The sequence below is a fragment of the Gadus macrocephalus genome, chromosome 16 (assembly GCF_031168955.1).
Source record: "Gadus macrocephalus chromosome 16, ASM3116895v1".
Lineage (NCBI taxonomy): Eukaryota > Metazoa > Chordata > Actinopteri > Gadiformes > Gadidae > Gadus > Gadus macrocephalus.
In genome coordinates, this window is record NC_082397.1 from 19,670,970 (window position 1) to 19,691,424 (window position 20,455).

The 20,455-nt window shown below is 44.9% G+C and overlaps 2 protein-coding genes and 2 long non-coding RNA genes across 7 annotated transcripts; 3 read left to right on the forward strand and 1 right to left on the reverse strand.

The window, feature by feature from the left end:
* Positions 1 to 2,052: 2,052 nt before the first annotated feature.
* Positions 2,053 to 3,908, forward strand: LOC132474530 (uncharacterized). Of its 3 annotated transcripts, none has more exons than XR_009529674.1 (7): positions 2,053 to 2,378; positions 2,470 to 2,540; positions 2,792 to 2,968; positions 3,232 to 3,294; positions 3,367 to 3,426; positions 3,522 to 3,584; positions 3,673 to 3,805. XR_009529674.1 is itself a non-coding variant. In XM_060075286.1 (7 exons), the coding sequence occupies exons 1-7, from the start codon at positions 2,206 to 2,208 to the stop codon at positions 3,859 to 3,861; spliced, it is 795 nt and encodes a 264-aa protein (XP_059931269.1). In that variant the 5' UTR covers positions 2,053 to 2,205; the 3' UTR covers positions 3,862 to 3,908. The 3 variants fall into 3 exon arrangements, 2 of the variants coding, with proteins under 2 accessions (XP_059931269.1, XP_059931270.1); XM_060075286.1 differs by having other exon boundaries at positions 3,232 to 3,290; positions 3,364 to 3,426; positions 3,673 to 3,908; XM_060075287.1 differs by having other exon boundaries at positions 3,232 to 3,287; positions 3,364 to 3,426; positions 3,673 to 3,908.
* Positions 3,898 to 5,464, reverse strand: LOC132474531 (putative nuclease HARBI1). Its single transcript, XM_060075288.1, is given in 4 exon segments — positions 3,898 to 4,328; positions 4,442 to 4,746; positions 4,826 to 5,033; positions 5,035 to 5,464. Coding segments are annotated over 3 exon segments (555 nt in total). The 5' UTR covers positions 5,245 to 5,464; the 3' UTR covers positions 3,898 to 4,328; positions 4,442 to 4,609.
* A 4,235-nt stretch (positions 5,465 to 9,699) lies between these two features.
* On the forward strand, positions 9,700 to 11,583 carry LOC132474866 (uncharacterized). Its single transcript, XR_009529751.1, has 3 exons — positions 9,700 to 9,813; positions 10,011 to 10,411; positions 10,578 to 11,583. It is a non-coding gene; the product is annotated as an uncharacterized LOC132474866 (long non-coding RNA).
* Positions 11,584 to 17,255: 5,672 nt separating this feature from the next.
* LOC132475044 (uncharacterized) lies at positions 17,256 to 18,285 on the forward strand. 2 transcript variants are annotated; one of them, XR_009529794.1, is made up of 4 exons: positions 17,256 to 17,438; positions 17,537 to 17,649; positions 17,749 to 17,860; positions 17,935 to 18,285. It is a non-coding gene; the product is annotated as an uncharacterized LOC132475044 (long non-coding RNA). The 2 variants fall into 2 exon arrangements; XR_009529793.1 differs by having other exon boundaries at positions 17,276 to 17,649; positions 17,935 to 18,284.
* Positions 18,286 to 20,455: the final 2,170 nt, after the last annotated feature.

Consider the following 20,455-nt stretch of genomic DNA (forward strand, 5'->3'; position numbering starts at 1 on the left):
ACGTAGTAAGTTTCAATAACTCCATACCATTACATACCGACATTCAAGCAGCAAAGATGAGACGTCGTTGTGTGGTGAGAACTGTGGGGTGTTCCACAAAGCCGGTTTTATCACATAACCGGGTAAGTTAACCCAGGATTTGCTGTAACCCTAGGTTTTCCGTTCCAAAAGGATCACGGTATGTTAGTTGCTATAGCAACATATGCTCTGAATCAAACCTGGTCGGACCAGGTTTTGCGCAGGTTAAGTTTGAAACATAACCCGGTTTTGGGTATTTCAACCGGCGTTCACCGCAGATTTCATGTGTTCACAATGGCATGCCCTTTTGATGAGAGAACTGCTGATATCAGAGCGCAAATTATACGTGCAATCCACCGGGAGCGATTGATAAGACCACGGCTCGACATCTTGGCATATTGGATGACTTTTTGCTGGAGTGGAGAGATATAGATTCTCGCGCAAATCTTTAATATATTTAAATAGCCTTGCATAGCCAACACTACCAATCGAGGACCTGGCCTCAGTTCACTCCAGACTATTTGCGTAGCCCTCCGTTTTTTTCAAATGGTAGTTTTATCTAGGCTATAGGCCTAATGCTGGAGATGCTGAGCACATCACAGTCGTTTCAGATGACCCATCCAAGATTTGTATCGGCCTCCTATCATACAAAGAGCAATATTGTCTGAGTTCTATGCCGAGAGGCATTTACAACATAAAGTATAAAATAGTCCTAACGGACTTGCATCCACTGGAGAATGTTCGATCGTAGCCGGCGGCTTCATTACAAGCACTGATCCATCTTGATCTGTGAAGTTGATGAATTGTCACTTTTAGGTTTTCTACCCAGTTACCAAAAAAAAGAAACATTTGGAATAGTATGCGCTGTGGCAAGCACACGGTTTGCATGTGTTACTTCGAAGGCAAAAAAAATCTAAAATACAAGAAAACACAAAAACCTACATTCAACCAGTGTGGGGTATGGCCCATGACTCTCTGAGGTGGTATTAGGTACCTCCAGGTAGGCTACCCCCTCCATGCCAGGGCGCCCTGAATTTATGTTTATTAACAGCTCCTCCACCGGGGTCAAGACAATTTGAGGGCCAGATCCAGTCTGCCGACTGTCGGCCTTTTCACGATTGGCTTAAAAAAATGGCTTATTTAAATTTATACCAATACGATGGTGGGAAAAGCTTACCAGTTAGTATGTTTTTTATACTTCATTTTTATACTTGATCCTCTGACCGCTTGGAAGCAATCGGAGTACATATTGTTTTAGAAGAAAGGGGTTATGTGGTAGGATCTTTAAGAATGCTTAACTGGGATATTTATATATTCATGGCTCAAATATTAAGGATCATGCTTTTGACGTGTAACTAACGCATTTACGCGGTCAGCGATCCGCTGCCAGGCTTTGGTTCTCCGGGTTCCAGAGGTTTTAGCGTTCCCTTTTCTTGTGATAATGTCCTTCTCCTCGTCATAGCTCTCCAGGAGAACCTGGAGTTCCATTTCATTGAAATAAGCGGCCCGTTTCGCCATATCGATCAGGGTTTCCATGATCCATACATCACGTCTTTTTAAGTTTGGCGTGGACGCGCACAACCCTGTGTTAACCAACCCCGAGTTGATTGAACTAATGCATAACCGCTGCTGTGGAACCGAAAACTCTGGGTTGGTCGGCACAGGGTCAATCAACCTAGAGTTCAGCGTTAACTCAGTGTTTGTTAAACCTCCGTTCGTGGAACACCCCTCTGATAGAAAATCGATAACAACAACAATGCCGCCATTTTCTTTATTTTTTGTAACCTACAATAAATAAAGCAGGCTTCCAGTCAATGGAAAAATGGCTTCTCCCCACCGGCGATTGTTGTTGTTTACGATTTTCTATCAGTTCTCACCACACAACGACGTCTCATCTTTGCTCCTTGAATGTCGATATGTAATGGTATGGAGTTATTGAAACTTACTACGTGTAAAAAAGACTAGAAATTGAATGTTTATTTTTCATTGAATGTTTACATAAAGTTGCACTGGGTGCCTTTAACTCTAGGTTGAGCAACTCTGAGCTGTCAAACTCTAAGTTTTCGGTTTCAGAACAGGTGATAACACTTAGTTCAATCAACTCAGAGTCAAGGTAACCCTGAGTGAAGCTCGTGCATGAGGATATAAAAAGCCTTCATCAATGGAACACAGATAACATGATTCACCATGGCAACAAGTGGTAAACAGCCTCGATCCTCCTACTTCTCCCCAGTGGAGTTGGAAATATTAATGACTGCGTATGCAGAAAGTGAGCATATATTTTTAAAAAGAAGCAATACTGTGGCAGCAGCAAAAGCGCGGGATCTTGCGTGGCAGAAAATTGCTGACCGAGTCAATGCGTGAGTATTAATTTGAGAAAAAAAAGATGTTTTGTCTTGAATGTTCCACTTATTCAACAATTATATTCCATATGTGTGTCTGTGAGCACAGGTGCAACCCAACAGGCACCAAACGGTCTTGGCAGCAGCTAAAGATGAAATATAAAAATGTAGTTCAAACAGGTAAGGTATAATAAAGTACAAGCAATTGTGATGTTGTTTAGCCTGCCCTCATTAAACAGCATTTAGTGGCTACATTCAACATGTGATGGATATATTTAAGTAATTAGGGAAATCTGCAAAAAAAATTAGAAATCCCAACACTGCCAGTATTTAATATTGTCTCTGTGAAAGCAACACCTAAATGCCTTTTATACATACAAGTCTCCAAAGTTGTGTTTTCTGTATGTATTTAAATTTGACCTCCATTATAGCCAACAGAAAAAAGGCTGAGGCCCGCCAAACAGGTGGCGGTCCACCACCACCACCTCTCACAGAGGCTGAAAAGATGGCCCTCAGTCAGAACAGTGGGCGACCCATTGCTGAGGGCATCTCTGGGGGGAGTTCATCGGACCCACCCACGCCCCAGGTCACAGGGGCCTACATAAGAGGTAAGTTATTCAAATGAATGGCATGTACGTTAATCCTTTTTCTAGTGTTCGCTCAGTAATGGCCACCCATTCATCTTAGACACAACTTAGTTGGCACACTGATTTTTCTTGTAGCAGTAGGCTACAGTTCTTTGCAATTGGCTGCTTTTGCTTTCAGATATCAATCTATTTTAAGGTGACTCAGAGTTTGAAAAATTGTGTTTAAATTAGGTGGGGCACTTTTCTGGGTAATCATCAACTGTCTAATCTTCATCTTCTATCAGTTACTGATGGTGTAATCTGTCTCGTTGAGCCTTCTGCCATAACAGACCTCCATGCTGTTGTAAGTACTCTTAATATTCCACAGATTTTTCATAATTGGTAGAATAGAACACACACATTCTGTTTCATTACAGGAGGATGATGAAGACACCTTATCAGCTGCCACAGAGAGGGAAGATGCAGAGAGGCCTGCTGAAGTATACACTTTTTTTTTTTTTTTTTTTAAATAACTTTGGCTTCAGTTAATAGTGTTGTTCCACAATACAACTTGCAACTTCTTTCTCTCTAACAGAGCCATGCTGGAAATTACAATGAGGAAGAAGGTCCATCAACCTCCACAGCACAGCTTACCTCAGTAAGATGTTGTTCAGCATTGACCCACAACTTACAATGACACTAAATAGACATGGCACTGAAATTCAATGTCATTTATGTTCCTATAGCTCCCTGTGAAACAACTTTACAAGGTATATTTAGAATCTCAAATAAACAAATCACACCTAGAAATGGAGCACATAAGGCTGCAGATCACCAAAACAGAAAAGGAAATACAACTGCTGGACCATCAGTTAAAGGTGGGTGACGTGCCCACAGGTGGATGTTTTTTAATTGTTTCAACAACAAAGGATTAACAACTGTACAAAATTTGTCCTTCTAGGAAATAAAGAAGACCTCATAAAATGAGATGCATATTGTCGTTCTTGAACATTGGGGAGGTGATGGGTCAGTTAGAAATGATTGACACATATCATGTCTCTAACAGCTCTTCCATCTCGTGTATCAGCAGGGGGGGTATGATTAATGCCTGGATCACAGGGGGAAAGAGTAGGACATTGTTCTCCTCTAATAGTGGCAATGTTGTGGAGAACCACACATGCCACTATAATGTCACAAGCTCTCTCTGGGGTGACCCTGAGCCTACGAAGGCACTGGAACCGGGCCTTGAGTATCCCGATGGTCATCTCCACTCTGGCTCGTGTCCTGCAGTGAGCCAAGTTGTAGTGTCGCTGTGGGCCAGGCTCAGGGTCAGGGTAAGGGGTCAGCAGATAGCGCTGGCAGGGGTACCCTCTGTCTCCGAGTAGGTAACCATCGAACTCTCCTATGATAATACAAGATACAGTTTATTGTTTCAGTTGCAATAGGAGGAAACAAAATATTTGATCATAGGATATAACTATATACTGTATATAAATTATGTATATATAAACTCACCACGGGCAAATCTGGCACTCAGTGTCGACTCACGAAACATTCGTGAGTCATGCACAGACCCAGGCCACTTCGCTTCCACATTGTTAATCATGTGGGCTCCATCACATATGATCTTCACAGTGGAGAACAGTAATTAGCTGTATGGTGTAGTATATTTAATTTGGAATGTTAAAGGCTACTATTTAGGCCTACCTGCACATTAATGCTGCGGACAGATTTCCTATTCACATGATCTCCTTCATTTATTGAAGGAGCGATGATAGGAATGTGAGTGCCATCTATGCAGCCAATCACACCTGGAAACCCTAAAATATATCAAATTGACTGATTAGTGCTTCAAGTCTCAAAGCTTTATGACAAATGAATTACTGCTTAGACTGATACCTGCAATTCTGTGGAACTCTTCTTTGAGAAGTCTGGTGGGTCTGTGACTTGGGAACACTACAAACGTGCATAGTAGCCGTTTCAGTGCAAGTGTCACATTTCGGACAGCCCGACAGACAGTTGCCTTGGACACATGCTCTGCATCACCGACGTTATACAAAAAACGAAGTGCAATACAAAGAATTTGCTCGGAACTGAGAGCAACTGAGTCCACGATGCGTCATGTGAGCGATGTGAGGGCTGAGAATATCGTTTATATAAATTATAGATGATGCCGAGAAACGGAAACGCTCAAACAGATACTCATCAGGGAATGATAAAACATCCAATCGGGGTCTAATAATCCTCTCCCGGTGGAGATTTCTGCGGAGTATCTGCGCCTCGACATCAACTGGCTCTTCAATAAAAGGACACGCCATGTCTGCCAATGCCTTCAGTCTGCAGGCTTCAACTTAAGAGCAGGAGAAACTCGGGGTTAGTTGAAGAAAACCTGCCAGCGAGCAGGTTAGGTTCACGGAGTATGTTGCCAGGGTAACTGACTCAGAGTAAAGCTGAACTGGCTTTGTGAAACTGAAAAACCAGAGTTTCCCTCATCTCAGGGTTAACTAACTCAGAGTTTTCACTAAACCTGCTTTGTGAAACGGGGGCCGCCTGCTCCTGGTAGCAGCCGACTGCAGTTCCAGCGGTGGTCAGTGGAGGGCAGCACCGCTGTCGGGCTACATGGATAGTTATTCATGTTTCTTATTTTTCTTTTATCTATCTAGGGAGGAGCTCATTAAAATCTGCCTTCCCAATTTGGGGTGATGAAATCTGTATTAAATCAATATTAACCCCCTCCTCCTCATTTTTTCATTGCCCCAGCAGAATTCATATTAAACATATATGGAGCACATTTCTAATCTACCATCTGTTGATTCCCCCTCCCCCCACCACCCCATCACACACCCTAACCATGCAGGCATGCACACACACATACACAGAAACAAATAGACAGAAAACCACACACACACACACACACACACACACACAGGCACGTATGCACGTATGCAGGCACGCACACACACACACACACACATGTTCACACACACACACACACACACACACACACACACACACACACACACACACACACAAATGAAGGCATGCAAGCATGCACACACAAAGGCACACACACACACACTCACTGACAGGCATGCAGGTACACAGACACACAAACATGCAGACACACACACATTAAAAAAACACGCACGCATGCAGGCCTGCACACAAACACACACACACACACGCATGCAGGCATGCACACACACACACACACACACACGCATGCAGGCATGCATACACAAACACACACACATGCATACGGTTAAGCCCTTTGCTGTGGATAGAGCACAGTTGGGGTTGTGGGCAGAGGAGCCAGTGAGGAACAGGAGGAAGAACCACCAGCGAGTAACAAAAGGAAGTCAGAGGCTGTGTGGGGATTTAGATGTTCAAAGGAGCGGCTTACGCCCTGGGCCGCGCTAGGGCCCTCTTGAGAATGAATTGTGTTGTTTAACAAGCCTTTATTGGAATCCACACTCCTACCAAAATGTGGAAGATAAAGGGGACAAACAGAAGCCCAGAGCGCTGGATTCTCCGAGCTGAGCCAAGTGAGAGGCCAGCGCCATCCCAGAATCACTGTGAGTCAACAAGAGAGCCAGGAGACGCATAATGGTGGAGCCCCATCCAGTGGAGGACTTAAACAAGTGTGTGTGTGTGTGTGTGTGTGTGTGTGTGTGTGTGTGTGTGTGTGTGTGTGTCAGTGGCGTAAATATCCCCTCCCCCCCCCCCCCTCTGCTCGGAAGTCCTGTCCAGGGGCCCAAAATAAATATTTGCACCGGGGCATATCACCATGATGTTACGCCACTGGTGTGCGTGTGTATATGAGTCTGTGTGTGTGTGTGTGTGTGTGTGTGTGTGTGTGTGTGTGTGTGTGTGTGTGTACGTTATCGGGAAACGAGGCTTGATCAGTGGGGAGGGGTGGCCAATGCCAGTGGCGTTCATTTGATTTGTCGCGTCAGACATGCTCTGGGCCTCGATTCCCGATAACGATGGATCGTCGCCCGTACCATGATTCTCACGATGGATCTTGCCAACCATCGTGAATTTCTTTGGAACGTTTCCCGAAACTCCTCTGAACATGAACGTGCGTTCACTGCACTGACGACGTTCGTAGGATTGTAACTGTCTACTGACACAGTGCTGAAATGGGCTCCGTACTGAGGGGGACGCAGGAATGTCGCAGGAAAATGGGGTTCAAAAGCGTTAAAAAATCTCCCCATCAAGGCCAACAGCAGAGTAGCCTACGAAAAGAATAGACTGCAGTAATTTGAATGCTAAAGACATTAAAACACAATTGATTAGGACTAGGCCGACATATGTACCGGTCCTAATCCTGAATGTACTGTGAGTACATTCTTTCACGGCATTTTCCCCCTTCCATATTACAAACATCTTAAATAGCTTGTGTGGTGATGTCACAAATGCAGCAATCACAGCAGATGGTTGGACTAGTTTCAGTCAAGACCACTACCTCACCGTCACATTGCACTACGTCAGGGAAGGTCAGAGTAAAGAAAAAGTCCTTAAAAACAAAGCAGTGTTCCAAGCTCAAACAGGGATAGCTGTTGCGGAGGAGATTGAAGGGATCCTGGAGGAGTTTGGAGTGAAAGAGAAGGTGGTGGCAGCAACTGTGGGTAACGCAGCGAACATGGATGTAGCTGTCAAAAAGCTAAACATCATCAAGTTTCCATGTTTTGCACACACACTTAACCTTGGAGCTCAGAAGCTGTACCATTACCATTCTGTGTAATAATATTAATTGTGATAATTCTATTCATAAATATGAACTGTGCGTATTGTATAATTTAATTGTAAATGGTCTAAACCAGTCTAGTAATGTTTTCTCTAAGAAAAGGTGTAATCACAAACTCCGGCCAGGCTGGAATGAGCATATTGATGAAATCCACCAACAGGCCAGGGAAACCTTTAAAGTATGGGTCAATGCTGGCAAACCAAGGAGTGGTCCTGAATGTGATGCAAAAAAGCATGCTGTAGCTCACTTTAAAAGGGCAGTGCGTTTCATTAAGAGGAACGAGCAGACTTTGAGAGCAAACTCAATGGCTAGAAAGTTGCAGCAAAAAGATGTTTTAGATTTCTGGAAAGAAATCTAAATAATAGTAAGGTACCGTTGCCCTCTAATATAGATGGGGTCACAGGGAGTCCAAATATTGCTGATCTATGGAAGAGACATTATGAAGACCTTTTTAACTGTGTTAAAAGTGATGTTTTTAATGTTGGTGCTGTTTCACATGATAATGTTGTCATTAGGCCTGATGAAATCAGAAATGCTATTGAGATATTGTCTCTAAATAAGTCAACTGGCCTTGATCAGATAACGGCTGAACACTTGAGGTACTCTAGTTATAGAGCATCAGTATTACTTGCCTTGTGCCTGTCAGGAATGCTAATGCATGGAATTCTGCCTGACCAAATGCTGTCAATACTGCTAGTACCTGTAGTCAAAGAAAAAACAGGGAAGCTCTCGAGTATTGACAACTATAGGCCAATAGCCTTGGCTAGTGTGGTGTCAAAGGTGTTAGAGTTAGAGAGAGTAATACTTGATAGATTACAAGAGTATATTGTCACAGCTGATGAACAATTTGGTTTTAAAAGCAAACATGGTACGGACATGTGTGTCTATGCCTTAAAAGAGGCAGTACAGTAGTACAGTAATCATAATTCCACCATGTTCACATGCTTCCTAGATGCTTCAAAAGCTTTTGACCGTCTAAAACCATGGTAAACTATTTGCAAAACTAAGAGAAAGAGGTGTTCCTTCATACTTGATACGTGTATTGCATTTTTGGTACTCCAATCAAACCATGCAAGTCAGATGGGGAGATTCTATATCGGAGCCCTTTTCAGTGACAAACGGGGTCAAACAGGGAGGGATTTTATCCCCAGTACTTTTTAATCTGTGTATGGACGGACTCTCTAAAAGACTCAAAATGTGCAGGACTGGATGCATGGTGGGAGAAAGGCTACTTAATCACTTAATGTATGCTGATGACCTGGTCATCATGACCCCCAGTTCAGCTGGCCTTCAGCACTTGCTCAGAGTGTGTTCTGACTATGGACAGCTCTTTGATATTAAGTTTAATCCCAAAAAGAGTGTAGTCATGATTATGAAAACTAAGGAAGATAGGGATGCAACATTCCCTTCTTTTCTTTTGGCTGACAAGGTGCTCAATGTTGTGGATAAGGTCAGATATCTGGGTCACATCATAAGGGACGACCTCAGTGATGATGATGATGTTCAGAGACAATACTGTAAATTATATGCACAAGCTAACATGTCACAAAAATTTCATATGTGTACTGATGATGTTAAGATTGCCCTTTTTAAAGCTTATTGTACTCCACTATATACTGCCCACTTGTGGTGCAGATACAGTAAAAGTAAATATAACAAATTGAGAGTGGCATAATGATGCTCTAAGAATTCTGCTGAGGCTACCAAGGTGCATAAGTGCCAGTCAACTGTTTGTAAACAGTGGTGTTCCCACTTTAAATGCATTGCTCAGGAATCTGATGTACAGTTTTATGATGAGATTGACGGACTCAAAAAATGAAATCATAATGACTTTAACCATGCCGAAGTTAAGCAGCATCAGATACACTTCCATTCTCTGGAAGCATTGGAGAGAGTGTCTGTATGTTTTTTAGTTGTGTTTCTTATTTGTTTGTTGTTGTTTTGTCTGTTGTATTGTCGTGTATATGGACCTATATGAGTCTGAAATAAAGATGAATAATAATAATAATAATAATAATAATAATGTACAACAGCAATACAGTTTCCAACTGGGCAGCAAGGATTCGTTCTGTGATTGTATGGATGAGGAGATCCCACATGGCTAAAGTCGTCCTAAAGGAAAAGCAGCAACTCCTCAGTAAGTAATAGATGTGTAAATACTTTAATAGCAAGCTAACGAGCTACAAATTGTATCAGAAATGAACAGATTAGGATCAATTTAAAAATTATAAAGTAATGGTAATATTACATTGTTTAATGTGTGTGTGTGTGTGTGTGTGTGTGTGTGTGTGTGTGTGTGTGTGTGTGTGTGTGTGTGTGTGTGTGTGTCTGCAGAGCTGCCCCAGCACATGCTCCTTTTAGATGTGAGGACTAGATGGAACTCCCTGTATTCGATGATGGAGAGATTTTGTGAACAGTTCCCTGCCATCCAAGCTGCAGCCATAGACCAACGGCTTAGAAAGCCCATGGAGAAGAAGTAAAAAATTAAAATGACTTATATAAAACTTGGTTGACGAAAGCCACATTAATAAGGTTATGTTTGTTGTTTATGCAATATTGTTACTTTTGTTTTGTTTGTGTTGCAGACTGGCCATAATGGGCAATGAGGACCTGAGGAAAGCAGAGGAGTTTGTGCAGCTGATGAGGACACATCCACACTCGCTGTCTCCAGTGAAAAAGTTCCAACCTGTGGCCAGATATTGCCCATCCTTCAGAAACTGCGAAAACATTACACTGTGCAGACAGATGACTCTGGAATGATCTTTCCAAACGTTACCAGATACAGTTGCTGATATGTCACGATTAATTACTATATGAAAATTAATCATCTAAACTAATGGTTATTTATTGTCAGTCACATTTTCTCCTAAATTGGTGTTTGTCCCCCATTTTAAACTTAAGGATGGTGATATCCAGGCATTCCTGGAGGAAGCCACTGTGTTGGATCCCAGATTTAAATCTAAAATGGACATGGATGACATCTGGGACAGGGTCAGGGCATCAGCAGTGGCAGCAAACACAGAGGCAGTGGAGAAGGTACTGTATTTGAATTTGACAATGCCTTTAGCACATTTCTGTTGTGAGACCTTTTCTTCTTGCTCTGTGGTTCTTACTTTACATTTCTTCTCAAGCTGTCAGAGCCGAGAGAGACACAGGGGCAGGCAGAAGAAGAGGATGAAGAAAAAGAAGAGGAGGACTACGTAAGTTTAATGTAGCTAATTGTGATGAATGATGATAGATGGCAGGGCTTATCACACTATTTAGTTTAAAACTAAACCTTGTTATGTCATAATTTCAGTCGCCACCTGTAAAGCAGAAAAAGATGACAGCCCTAGAGGAACTTTTAGAAGAAGAGGACGGCGAGCTGCTTTCCACACAGCAGCTGCCCCCTGTCTCCACAGCCCAGAGAGTGGATCAAGAAATCCAGCTTCATAGAAGCCTTCCTCCCATTCCAACCAAAGACAGTGCCAGTCTCTGGTAGTGGAAGAAGAGCGACACATTGCCAGTGTTGTCAGCTCTTGCTGAAAAGTATCTCTGTGTCCAAGCGTCCTCCACCCCTTCTGAAAGGTTGTTCTCCACTGCTGGAGACACCCTAAGTCCAGAAAGATCTCGTATCCTTCCTGAGAGGGCAAACATGATAACTTTTTTGCACAAAAATTGTTAATTTGCCAAAGTTGTTGTTAGTTGTGTTCTCATCTTTACAGAAGACTTATTTATTTTGTTTATATCAGTTGAATTTTGTTACTTGAATGCAAATGAGCACTGTTAAAGAGATTTAATACAAACAAACGCATTTGTACTTATTTTCTCACCCAATGAGAATCGATAAGAGAATCGATAAGGAATCGGATCGATAAGCGGAATCGGAATCGGAATCGTGAAATTCTCATCAATTCCCATCCCTACTACCTACCTCCGAGGGTTGCCCTCCGGGTCGGATGTTTGTTCTCCCGGCGGCCTGCACGGCCATTCTCCAATGGGGGCACGAGTCCAGAGTTGTCTGCCATCCAGGGTTTCTCCGCTGTCTCTCTCTCTTCCGGTTTTGGTGCCCATCTGTTCCATCTGTGGCCGCGGCAAATCGTCACACCGTGCTCCGGCTGGTCTCCTGCGCCCTCTACCTGTTCCTCACCGGCCGTGGTCGCACATAGCAGTGGACTTCGTGACTGGTCCCCCGCCCTCAGACGGTAATACGGTCGTATTGACTATTGTCGATCGTTTTTCCAAGGCTGTGCACTTTGTTCCGCTTTCAAAACTCCCCTCAGCTGTGGAGACGGCGAACCTGCTGGTCCTGCAGGTGTTCCAGCTCAACGGTATCCCCCAGGACATTGTGTCGGACCGGGGACCGCAGTTCTCCTCACGAGTTTGGAAGGCGTTTTGACAGGCGCTAGGGGCGCCGGCCAGCCTCTCCTCCGGCTACCACCGACAGACTAACAGCCAGACGGAGCGAGCTATCCAGGACCTCGGGTCGGCATTACGTTGCCCCGCCACCAAACACCCTGTCTCCTGGTCAGTGGCGCAAAAAGTGGGTATGCACTATATGCGGCGCATAGAGGCGCCGCACCAGAGGGGGCGCCAAAGCGATGGAATATCGCGATGATCAATAACAGAGGAACGTCACTGATAAGGCTCCCCCCGCTCCTTCACCTCCCTCCCCCCCTCCTCCCCACACGGCGCTCCAGTGGAGTAGGGTCCGACTGCGTCCTGCAAGACGGGGGCGTGTATTTTGAGGAGGCGTGTCTTGTAAGGAGGGCGTGTATTTAGTCGGCCCTGATTGGTCTGATTCACGACGGCGTCTGGCGTCACACATAGCCTCGTGCAGAGCCATAATCTATTCTATTTGACATTTGCGGACCAAAACGCTAAACCAGCCCCCTGGGATTCAAAAAATCCCAGGGGGCTCCTCCTCTGGAGCTCCTCCTCTGGAGCCTCAGGAGGACCTCCAGACATTAGGCAACACACTGCACCACTTAGGCCCCGTCCACACGAAGCCGAAACGGGCGAAACCGTTACGGTTTCGATCTATCCGGTTTCGAAGTATCTCCGTAAAGACGAAGCCAAGCGAAACCGGATAGATCTGTAGAAACGCTGTAGTAAACATTCCAGGCCCATAAGGGGCGCTGCTTCTGGTACACAAATCCAGAAGAAGAAGAGGCGAGCATGCGCATAAAGGCTGCCCCCCGAACCACTAACAACACAAACAAACAGCTCTTCTACGATGGCGAACTAGATTCTCAATAAATAATGGCTTAGCAACCCAACAAGGGACATGATATGCTGCAGAACGATTACAAGCTTGTAGTCCGCCATCATCTTTTTTGTTGTGATTTCTGAGACTCCGCGGGCTTAAGAGCCATTGGCTAGGAGGTCGAGGGGTGGGGCGATGACGTCATGGTTTGCGGTTTCAGTCGGTTTCAGGCGTCCACACGAAACCAAAACGAAACCGGAAAGATTTGAAACCACCTCCGAGGGTGGTTTCAGAAGTTTGCGGTTTCGGTCAGCGGATTCGCCGGCTTCGTGTGGACGGAAGGCCGAACCGTACAAGACCTTTGCGGTTTCGCCATGAAATCGGCTTCGTGTGGACGGGGCCTTAGTCCGACATTACGCACCGTCTCGGACTCAAACTCACAAAGTTAGGCCCCGTCCACACGAAGCCGAAACGGGCGAAACCTTTACGGTTTCGATCTATCCGGTTTCGAAGTATCTCCGTAAAGACGAAGCCAAGCGAAACCGGATAGATCTGTAGAAACGCTGTAGTAAACATTCCAGGCCCATAAGGGGCGCTGCTTCTGGTACACAAATCCAGAAGAAGAAGAGGCGAGCATGCGCATAAAGGCTGCCCCCCGAACCACTAACAACACAAACAAACAGCTCTTCTACGATGGCGAACTAGATTCTCAATAAATAATGGCTTAGCAACCCAACAAGGGACATGATATGCTGCAGAACGATTACAAGCTTGTAGTCCGCCATCATCTTTTTTGTTGTGATTTCTGAGACTCCGCGGGCTTAAGAGCCATTGGCTAGGAGGTCGAGGGGTGGGGCGATGATGTCATGGTTTGCGGTTTCAGTCGGTTTCAGGCGTCCACACGAAACCAAAATGAAACCGGATAGATTTGAAACCACCTCCGAGGGTGGTTTCAGAAGTTTGCGGTTTCGGTCAGCGGATTCGCCGGCTTCGTGTGGACGGAAGGCCGAACCGTACAAGACCTTTGCGGTTTCGCCATGAAATCGGCTTCGTGTGGACGGGGCCTTAGCCTCCTCTGGAGCCTCGGGAGGACCTCCAGACATTAGGCAACACACTGCACCACTTAGTCCGACATTACGCACCGTCTCGGACTCAAACTCACAAAGTTAGCCTCCTCTGGAGCCTCGGGAGGACCTCCAGACATTAGGCAACACACTGCACCACTTAGTCCGACATGACGCACCGTCTCGGACTCAAACTCACAAAGTTAGCCTCCTCTGGAGCCTCAGGAAGACCTCCAGACATTAGGCCACACACTGCACCACTCGATTAGGGGACCCGTTTCGGACTCAGACACGTTGTCCCGCTGCTCTGGAGCCCTGGGGAGACTTCCAGACCGTTGGCTACCAACCGCACCACTCAGTCCGATTAGGGGACCCGTTTCGGACTCAGACGCCACGTTGTCCCGCTGCTCTGGAGCCCTGGGGAGACTTCCAGACCGTTGGCTACCAACCGCACCACTCAGTCCGATTAGGGGACCCGTTTCGGACTTAGACGCCACGTTGTCCCGCTGCTCTGGAGCCCTGGGGAGACTTCCAGACCGTTGGCTACCAACCGCACCACTCAGTCCGATTAGGGGACCCGTTTCGGACTCAGACGCCACGTTGTCCCGCTGCTCTGGAGCCCTGGGGAGACTTCCAGACCGTTGGCTACCAACCGCACCACTCAGTCCGATTAGGGGACCCGTTTCGGACTCAGACGCCACGTTGTCCCGCTAAAAAAAATGTAGCCTACCCTTATGGCCTGAGTCATGTTTCCCTTACTAAGAATTCCCTATCGTATGCATAAGTATTGTCTGTAAACAATACAAGTGGAATAGGGGCGAAAATGTACAATTGACATCACAGTTATCAGTAAATGCAAATTCGGTTTCTCTTCATTGCTCTTTGGTCAGCCTGACATTTTCAGAGTAAATTCCAATCAATATTTTTGTGAATATTAAGAGCCAGAATTTAAATGACACCGCCCATGAGCAAAATATTACACTAACTTTTTAACTCCACTTTTACAGTAAATTGACTCCCTCACAATCCTACGTATTACGTCAACACGCTGAGATTGGTCAGTCGTTGTATAGGCGTGTATTTCACACGAGGGGCGTGTCTTTGTACACGGGGCGTGTCTTGGCAGGAGGACGCAGGACGCAGTCGGACCCTATTGCTTAATTGAGATCACCTGTCACGCACCCCTTTATTAAAGGTGAACACAATGGGTTTGGTTTACTTTTCGCATCGGCCTGGTTCAATCGAGGTTGAGTTTAGTGAGGGTTGAAAGTTTTCGATCTAGATTGCAGATCACTATTGTCACTTTATACAAACTGAAAGTATGCGTTGTTGCGTGTTTGTTTTTGTGGGCATTTGACTGAACAGCCCAGACAAATATTGCTACCAACATGGCACTTCGAAACAGACCACTAGTGATGGGCAAATGAAGCTTTTATAAAGCATTGAACCAGTTGAGCCAATGTTTCGAAAATGGGTTCATTACTCGAAGCTTCAGTGACAGTGACCTCTGCTGGCGAAGTTCGAGGCTGCAGTGGATTCAACGTATCCCTGCTTTGAAAACTATTTGACGCACAAACACACAAAATCAAATACTTAATAGCATGATCTTTTCACGAATAAAGATTGATCTAAATACAGATGTCTAAATTGTTCATAAAGGGATATGCCTAGCCTTCTGTCCAGATAGGCTAGGATATAATTGAAACAGCATATAAAAACATTCCCCCCAGGAACGGGATTCGAACCCGGGTCCTCCACTCCACAGTCAGTGTGTTATCCCCTAGCCTACTCTAAACGATAGCTTACATAGTTCTATTACATACCATACTATGCACAACTCCCGTAAACGATTGTAGCATCGATTGTGTTTTTTTTTTCCATTAAATAATTAGGCGGTGACCAGCTGGCTTCGGGCAAGGTTGGTTGGGTGTGCTTGAGTAACTCTAGGGGGTGATTATGTGGGATGGGGTTAGACACTCAAAGATTTGTATTGAGGTAGGCTGCCTTATGGATTGAGTCGGTTTCTTTTTTTTTTTTTGCTCAAAGCTTCTCCACCGAGCCGAGGACCAGTCGGATTCATTCAGGCAACGAACCAGTTGCTGCTTCGGACGTCACATGTCACGTGATTTTTTTTGCTCTGAAGCAAGCTTCGAAGCAGTGCTGCTTGGGAGTTGTAGATCAGGGTTTGAAGCACGTATCGAAGCTTCAGTGTCACACTGCCATCACTACAGACCACCGCAGTGAGTAAAAGTTATTTTCCTTTATTAAATGTTGACGTTTTTGGGCTGTCTCCTTAGACACAAGCCATCAGTATCCCTGCTCTTTGCACCTTGACATGCATGTCGCCGCTGTTTGTTAACCTAGCTTTGCTGATTTGTATCTTGTGATGTGTGTGTGTTTTTCTTAACAGGTGTTAGATACTGACAAGATCTATGGGGGGGCCCCCTTTGGGCCCCCCCATACCAACTTAGTCTTCAAAGGAATCTAGTGCCATGGGACTCCAGTGTCTTCAAAACATCCTCGGAATACATGTGTATGAATGGTCCACCGAAGGGTTGATCTGGAAGCCACCACGGTCCACGCAGTAATCTGCTGCGTGGGCCGTAGTGGCTTCCAGAGCCATCTTTCGGTCTTGGTCAGGATTTGTTACAGTTGCCCTTCAATGTAGCAGGCTACGGGTTTCTGAAGAAGCCTGCTTTACGTAGCATTGGAGTACAAATATTGTGCAAAATGCTCATGTAATTGCACTAGCACTAGTAACCTGTAGATTAGCTTAGTTTAACGTCATTCCGTGCTGTCTCTGTCAAATGTGTGGCTTACTTTAAGTCCACAAGGCCCTCTGGTAAACCACGTTGGAACACCCCTGAGGCCTGTTTCAGGTAGCTGGTTTTGAGGCAACCCCGAGTTTGTTCGCTCTGAGTTAGTGGAAACTGGGTTTTCCGTTTCAGGTAGCAGGTTCAGCGCAACCGAGAGTTAGTTGCCGCGGCAACATACGCCGTGGACCTAACCTGCTCGGGAGGTGGTTAGACCTACTCTGAGTTTGTTGTCTATAAGGCTGAAGGCAGCTCTCCGACAGAAGGGAGTGTTAGAAATGGCATTTCCTTTTCTAAGAGAGCCCGTGGACGTAGATGCTGCGATCCTCAGAAGGAATCTCCGTGAGGAACGATTATTAAGACCCCGGTTGGATATAGCCTACTTTCTTTTCCTGATAATTATCGTTTTTCAGCGCAATTTATCATTTATTTAGACCACCTTCTCGGCCCCCATGTTAACTGTCAAACGCACGGGGGCATGCTTTAAGTTCAATACAAATTATTTGTGTGGCACTCCGTTTTTTTGCAAACGGCAGCTTTCTTTACAACGTCGGTGACGCCGAGCACATTTCAAAGGCAACCGTGTGTCGGTCTGTCAGAAATGTGACTTTGGCACTGAGTCGTTTTCTTTACACGTTTGTGATGTTTCCAAGTCACCGACCTATACGAACAATCAAGGAAGAGTTCTACAGAATTGCAGGTAACAGTAGCAACAATGTAGCCTATTTGTTTCTTGGAACGTTTTAATTTAATAAATGTGCACAATTTAATAAAATTAATTAATTTGTAATGTTCTAGATTTTCCGGGTGTCATCGGGTGCATCGATGGAACTCTTATTCCTATTAAAGCTCTTTCAGTGAATGAAGGAGACTATGTTAATAGGAAGTCCTTCCACAGCATCAATGTGCAGGTAGGCCTACAGGTGAAGGCCTAGACCTTCAGCATTTTAAATTAAAGATACTTAACAAAACAGCCTCTGTATCTAATTATACTCCTCTGCAATTTGAAGGTTGTATGTGATGCCAGAAATATCATCACCCAAGTGGAGGCAAAGTGGCCGGGGTCTGTGCATGACGCACGCATATTTCGGGAGTCTAATCTGAGCACTCGCTTTGCCCGTGGTGAGTTAAGCCTATATTTGAAGGATTTATAATACATATTTGTTCAGATGATTAATATTTCACCTGTATCGTAGGAGAGTTCGACGGTCATGTATAAGGTGACAGAGGGTACCCCTGCCAGCCTTGCCTTCTGACCCCGTATGCCGATCCCGTGCCAGGACCACAGCAGCGCTACAACCTGCCGCATATGAGGACGAGAGCCAGGGTCGAAAACACGTTCGGGATCCTGAAGGCAAGATTCCAGTGCCTCCAAATGCTGCGAGTCACACCAGAAAGGGCATGTGATATAATAATTGCATGTGTGGTTCTACACAACATCGCGATTTTGAGAGGGGAAAATTGCCCACCTGCAGTTGCAGATGAGCAGCACATAAACCCAAACCATGCCATGGATCCACAGGACGGTAGAGAAAGTTTTCTGTGTAGTTAAATGTATTTTATTATTTCCGAAATGTTTTCTTTGGCATTCTTTCGCCTTCCTGTATAATAATAATAATTTTAATTTAGAGGCGCCTTTCAAGACACCCAAGGTCAAGTTTGTATGATAGTAAACTCGTGTGACAGACCCAGCCTCTGGTAGGGGGTGACACTGTTCAACAAAATAACTTGTTCCACCACAGCCCGTGTTCTAATAAAGACAATCTACTTTTTATGAGGATTTCTTTATTTCCTGAAAGCACAAAAAAAGGTCATTCATATTGGGTATGTTTTTGGAGCAGGAAACGGTATCCCAGTTTGTACCTCACCCACCTTTAACTTGTGTTCCAAAATTTGTATCTCCAAAGCATCCTTTTGCATCTTTTGCCTTATGTGGTCCATTTCTAAGTCTGCTTTGTTTATTTGTTTTCCCAGATAGATTTTATAGAGCTCTTTGACTGGAAGCTATAGGAATGCAAAAGATGACATTGGATTTCAGTGCCAAGTACAGCGTTTCATTATAATTCCAGGGAGAATCTTACAGAGGTAAGCTGTGAAGTAGAGCTATAGAAGTGGATGGCCTCTCATTGAATTCGATTTCATCCTGTTTGAGAGAAAGAAGTCAGTTTTAAATTGTACAACGCTATCATCAACTTTTAGATGTTATTTTTAAAAGGTGTTAACCTCAATAGGCCTTTCCTCTTCCCTTTCAAATGCCGCAGTCAATGTTTCTCCATCTTCCTGTAATGACATTAACAGTTGGGTTCAGCAATTATCAAGACATTATTAATAATCTGTGGAAGGTGAATTGTTACAATTGCATGGAGGTTGGTGAGGGCATCTGGTTCCAGTAGGTTGACGCCATCAGTAACTGGAAGAAGATGATTAGACAGTGAAATTATTACTTGAGCCAGAATATTGCCCCATCTAATTTGCAACGCGCTGGGTTGCGTGTACATATTTAATTATTTTGAATAACCAACCTCTGATAAAGGCACTTCTATCCTGGGGGGTGGGGGGATCAGAGGAGCTCCCTCCAGGGATGCCCTCAGCCACAGGACGCATACTCTGTTGGCTGAGGGCCATCTCCTCAGCCACTGTGAGGGCTGCAGGTGGTGGACCCCCTCCAGTCTTCCGGGCCTCTGCTTTTTTTCGATTTGCTAACATAGTCGCTCTTGAGTTGCTTTGTCATGCCTGCAGACAAGTCTATAAAATTCAAGGAAATTACCTGCGTTTTTGAGCTCATCATTCTCTCGGTTGCCACGCAGGGGTAGGCCTACTTCTTGTTTGGCACAAGTGATAAGAACGTCCAGAATGACTTTGATGTGCTCCCGATTCCTCTCTATTATTTCACCCTGTCTTCCATCTGTGTTGTTGAGTTGATGGATGACAGAGCCACGCTCAGACATTGACCGCCTGTAATTGTTAAATTTATCCAATGCAAACGTGTGCGATTTGCTATTTTGGTGCTGCACATCTTACAGAAGACTGCATCCTTCTTAATGCTGTACTCAAGGAAATTGTATCTGCTATACCAGTTTTTGGAGAAACTCCTTGCTTTGTCACCCATCACTGTGACTGGATACTTAAGCACTGGTTGAGTTGCGGGCTCATCCACCGGAGACAGATCCACAGGGCTATCATCCACTTGCGGGTTAGAGGAAGAGGCGATAGAATCGGCGCTGGTCGCGCTAGCATCCTGGGGTGCCAGAGAGGAAGATGTCGGTGTTGTGGATCTCAGCTCTCCTTCATCTCCTGGTTGCAGTGATGACTCCGAGTCCGAGACCGTTCGTTTACGTTTAAGGTACCTAAACAATGACGGCTGCAACATTGTCCTTTACTGGAATGATGTTTACACTTTCAGATCACTTCACTTGGAGGCTTTAGTTAGTGTGTCTGTAACTGTCTGCTGAACTCGCGCCGAAACATCAACCGGTCCTAGACTTAACCACTTTTCTTCTTTTATTTAAAAATACATATTTAGACAATTTTTACACAAATTGAAAGCCGCTTATTACACGGCTATATTGCCAAAGCGAAAATAACTTCATAAGGTGTGTATTTTTATAATTACCATTCGTAGTGTTGATTAGCAGCGAAATAGTCCGCAAAAGACGTTTACGTTGCTTAGCAACCGAATAGCTGGGCGGGGCGGGGTTGACCCGCATGAATACATGC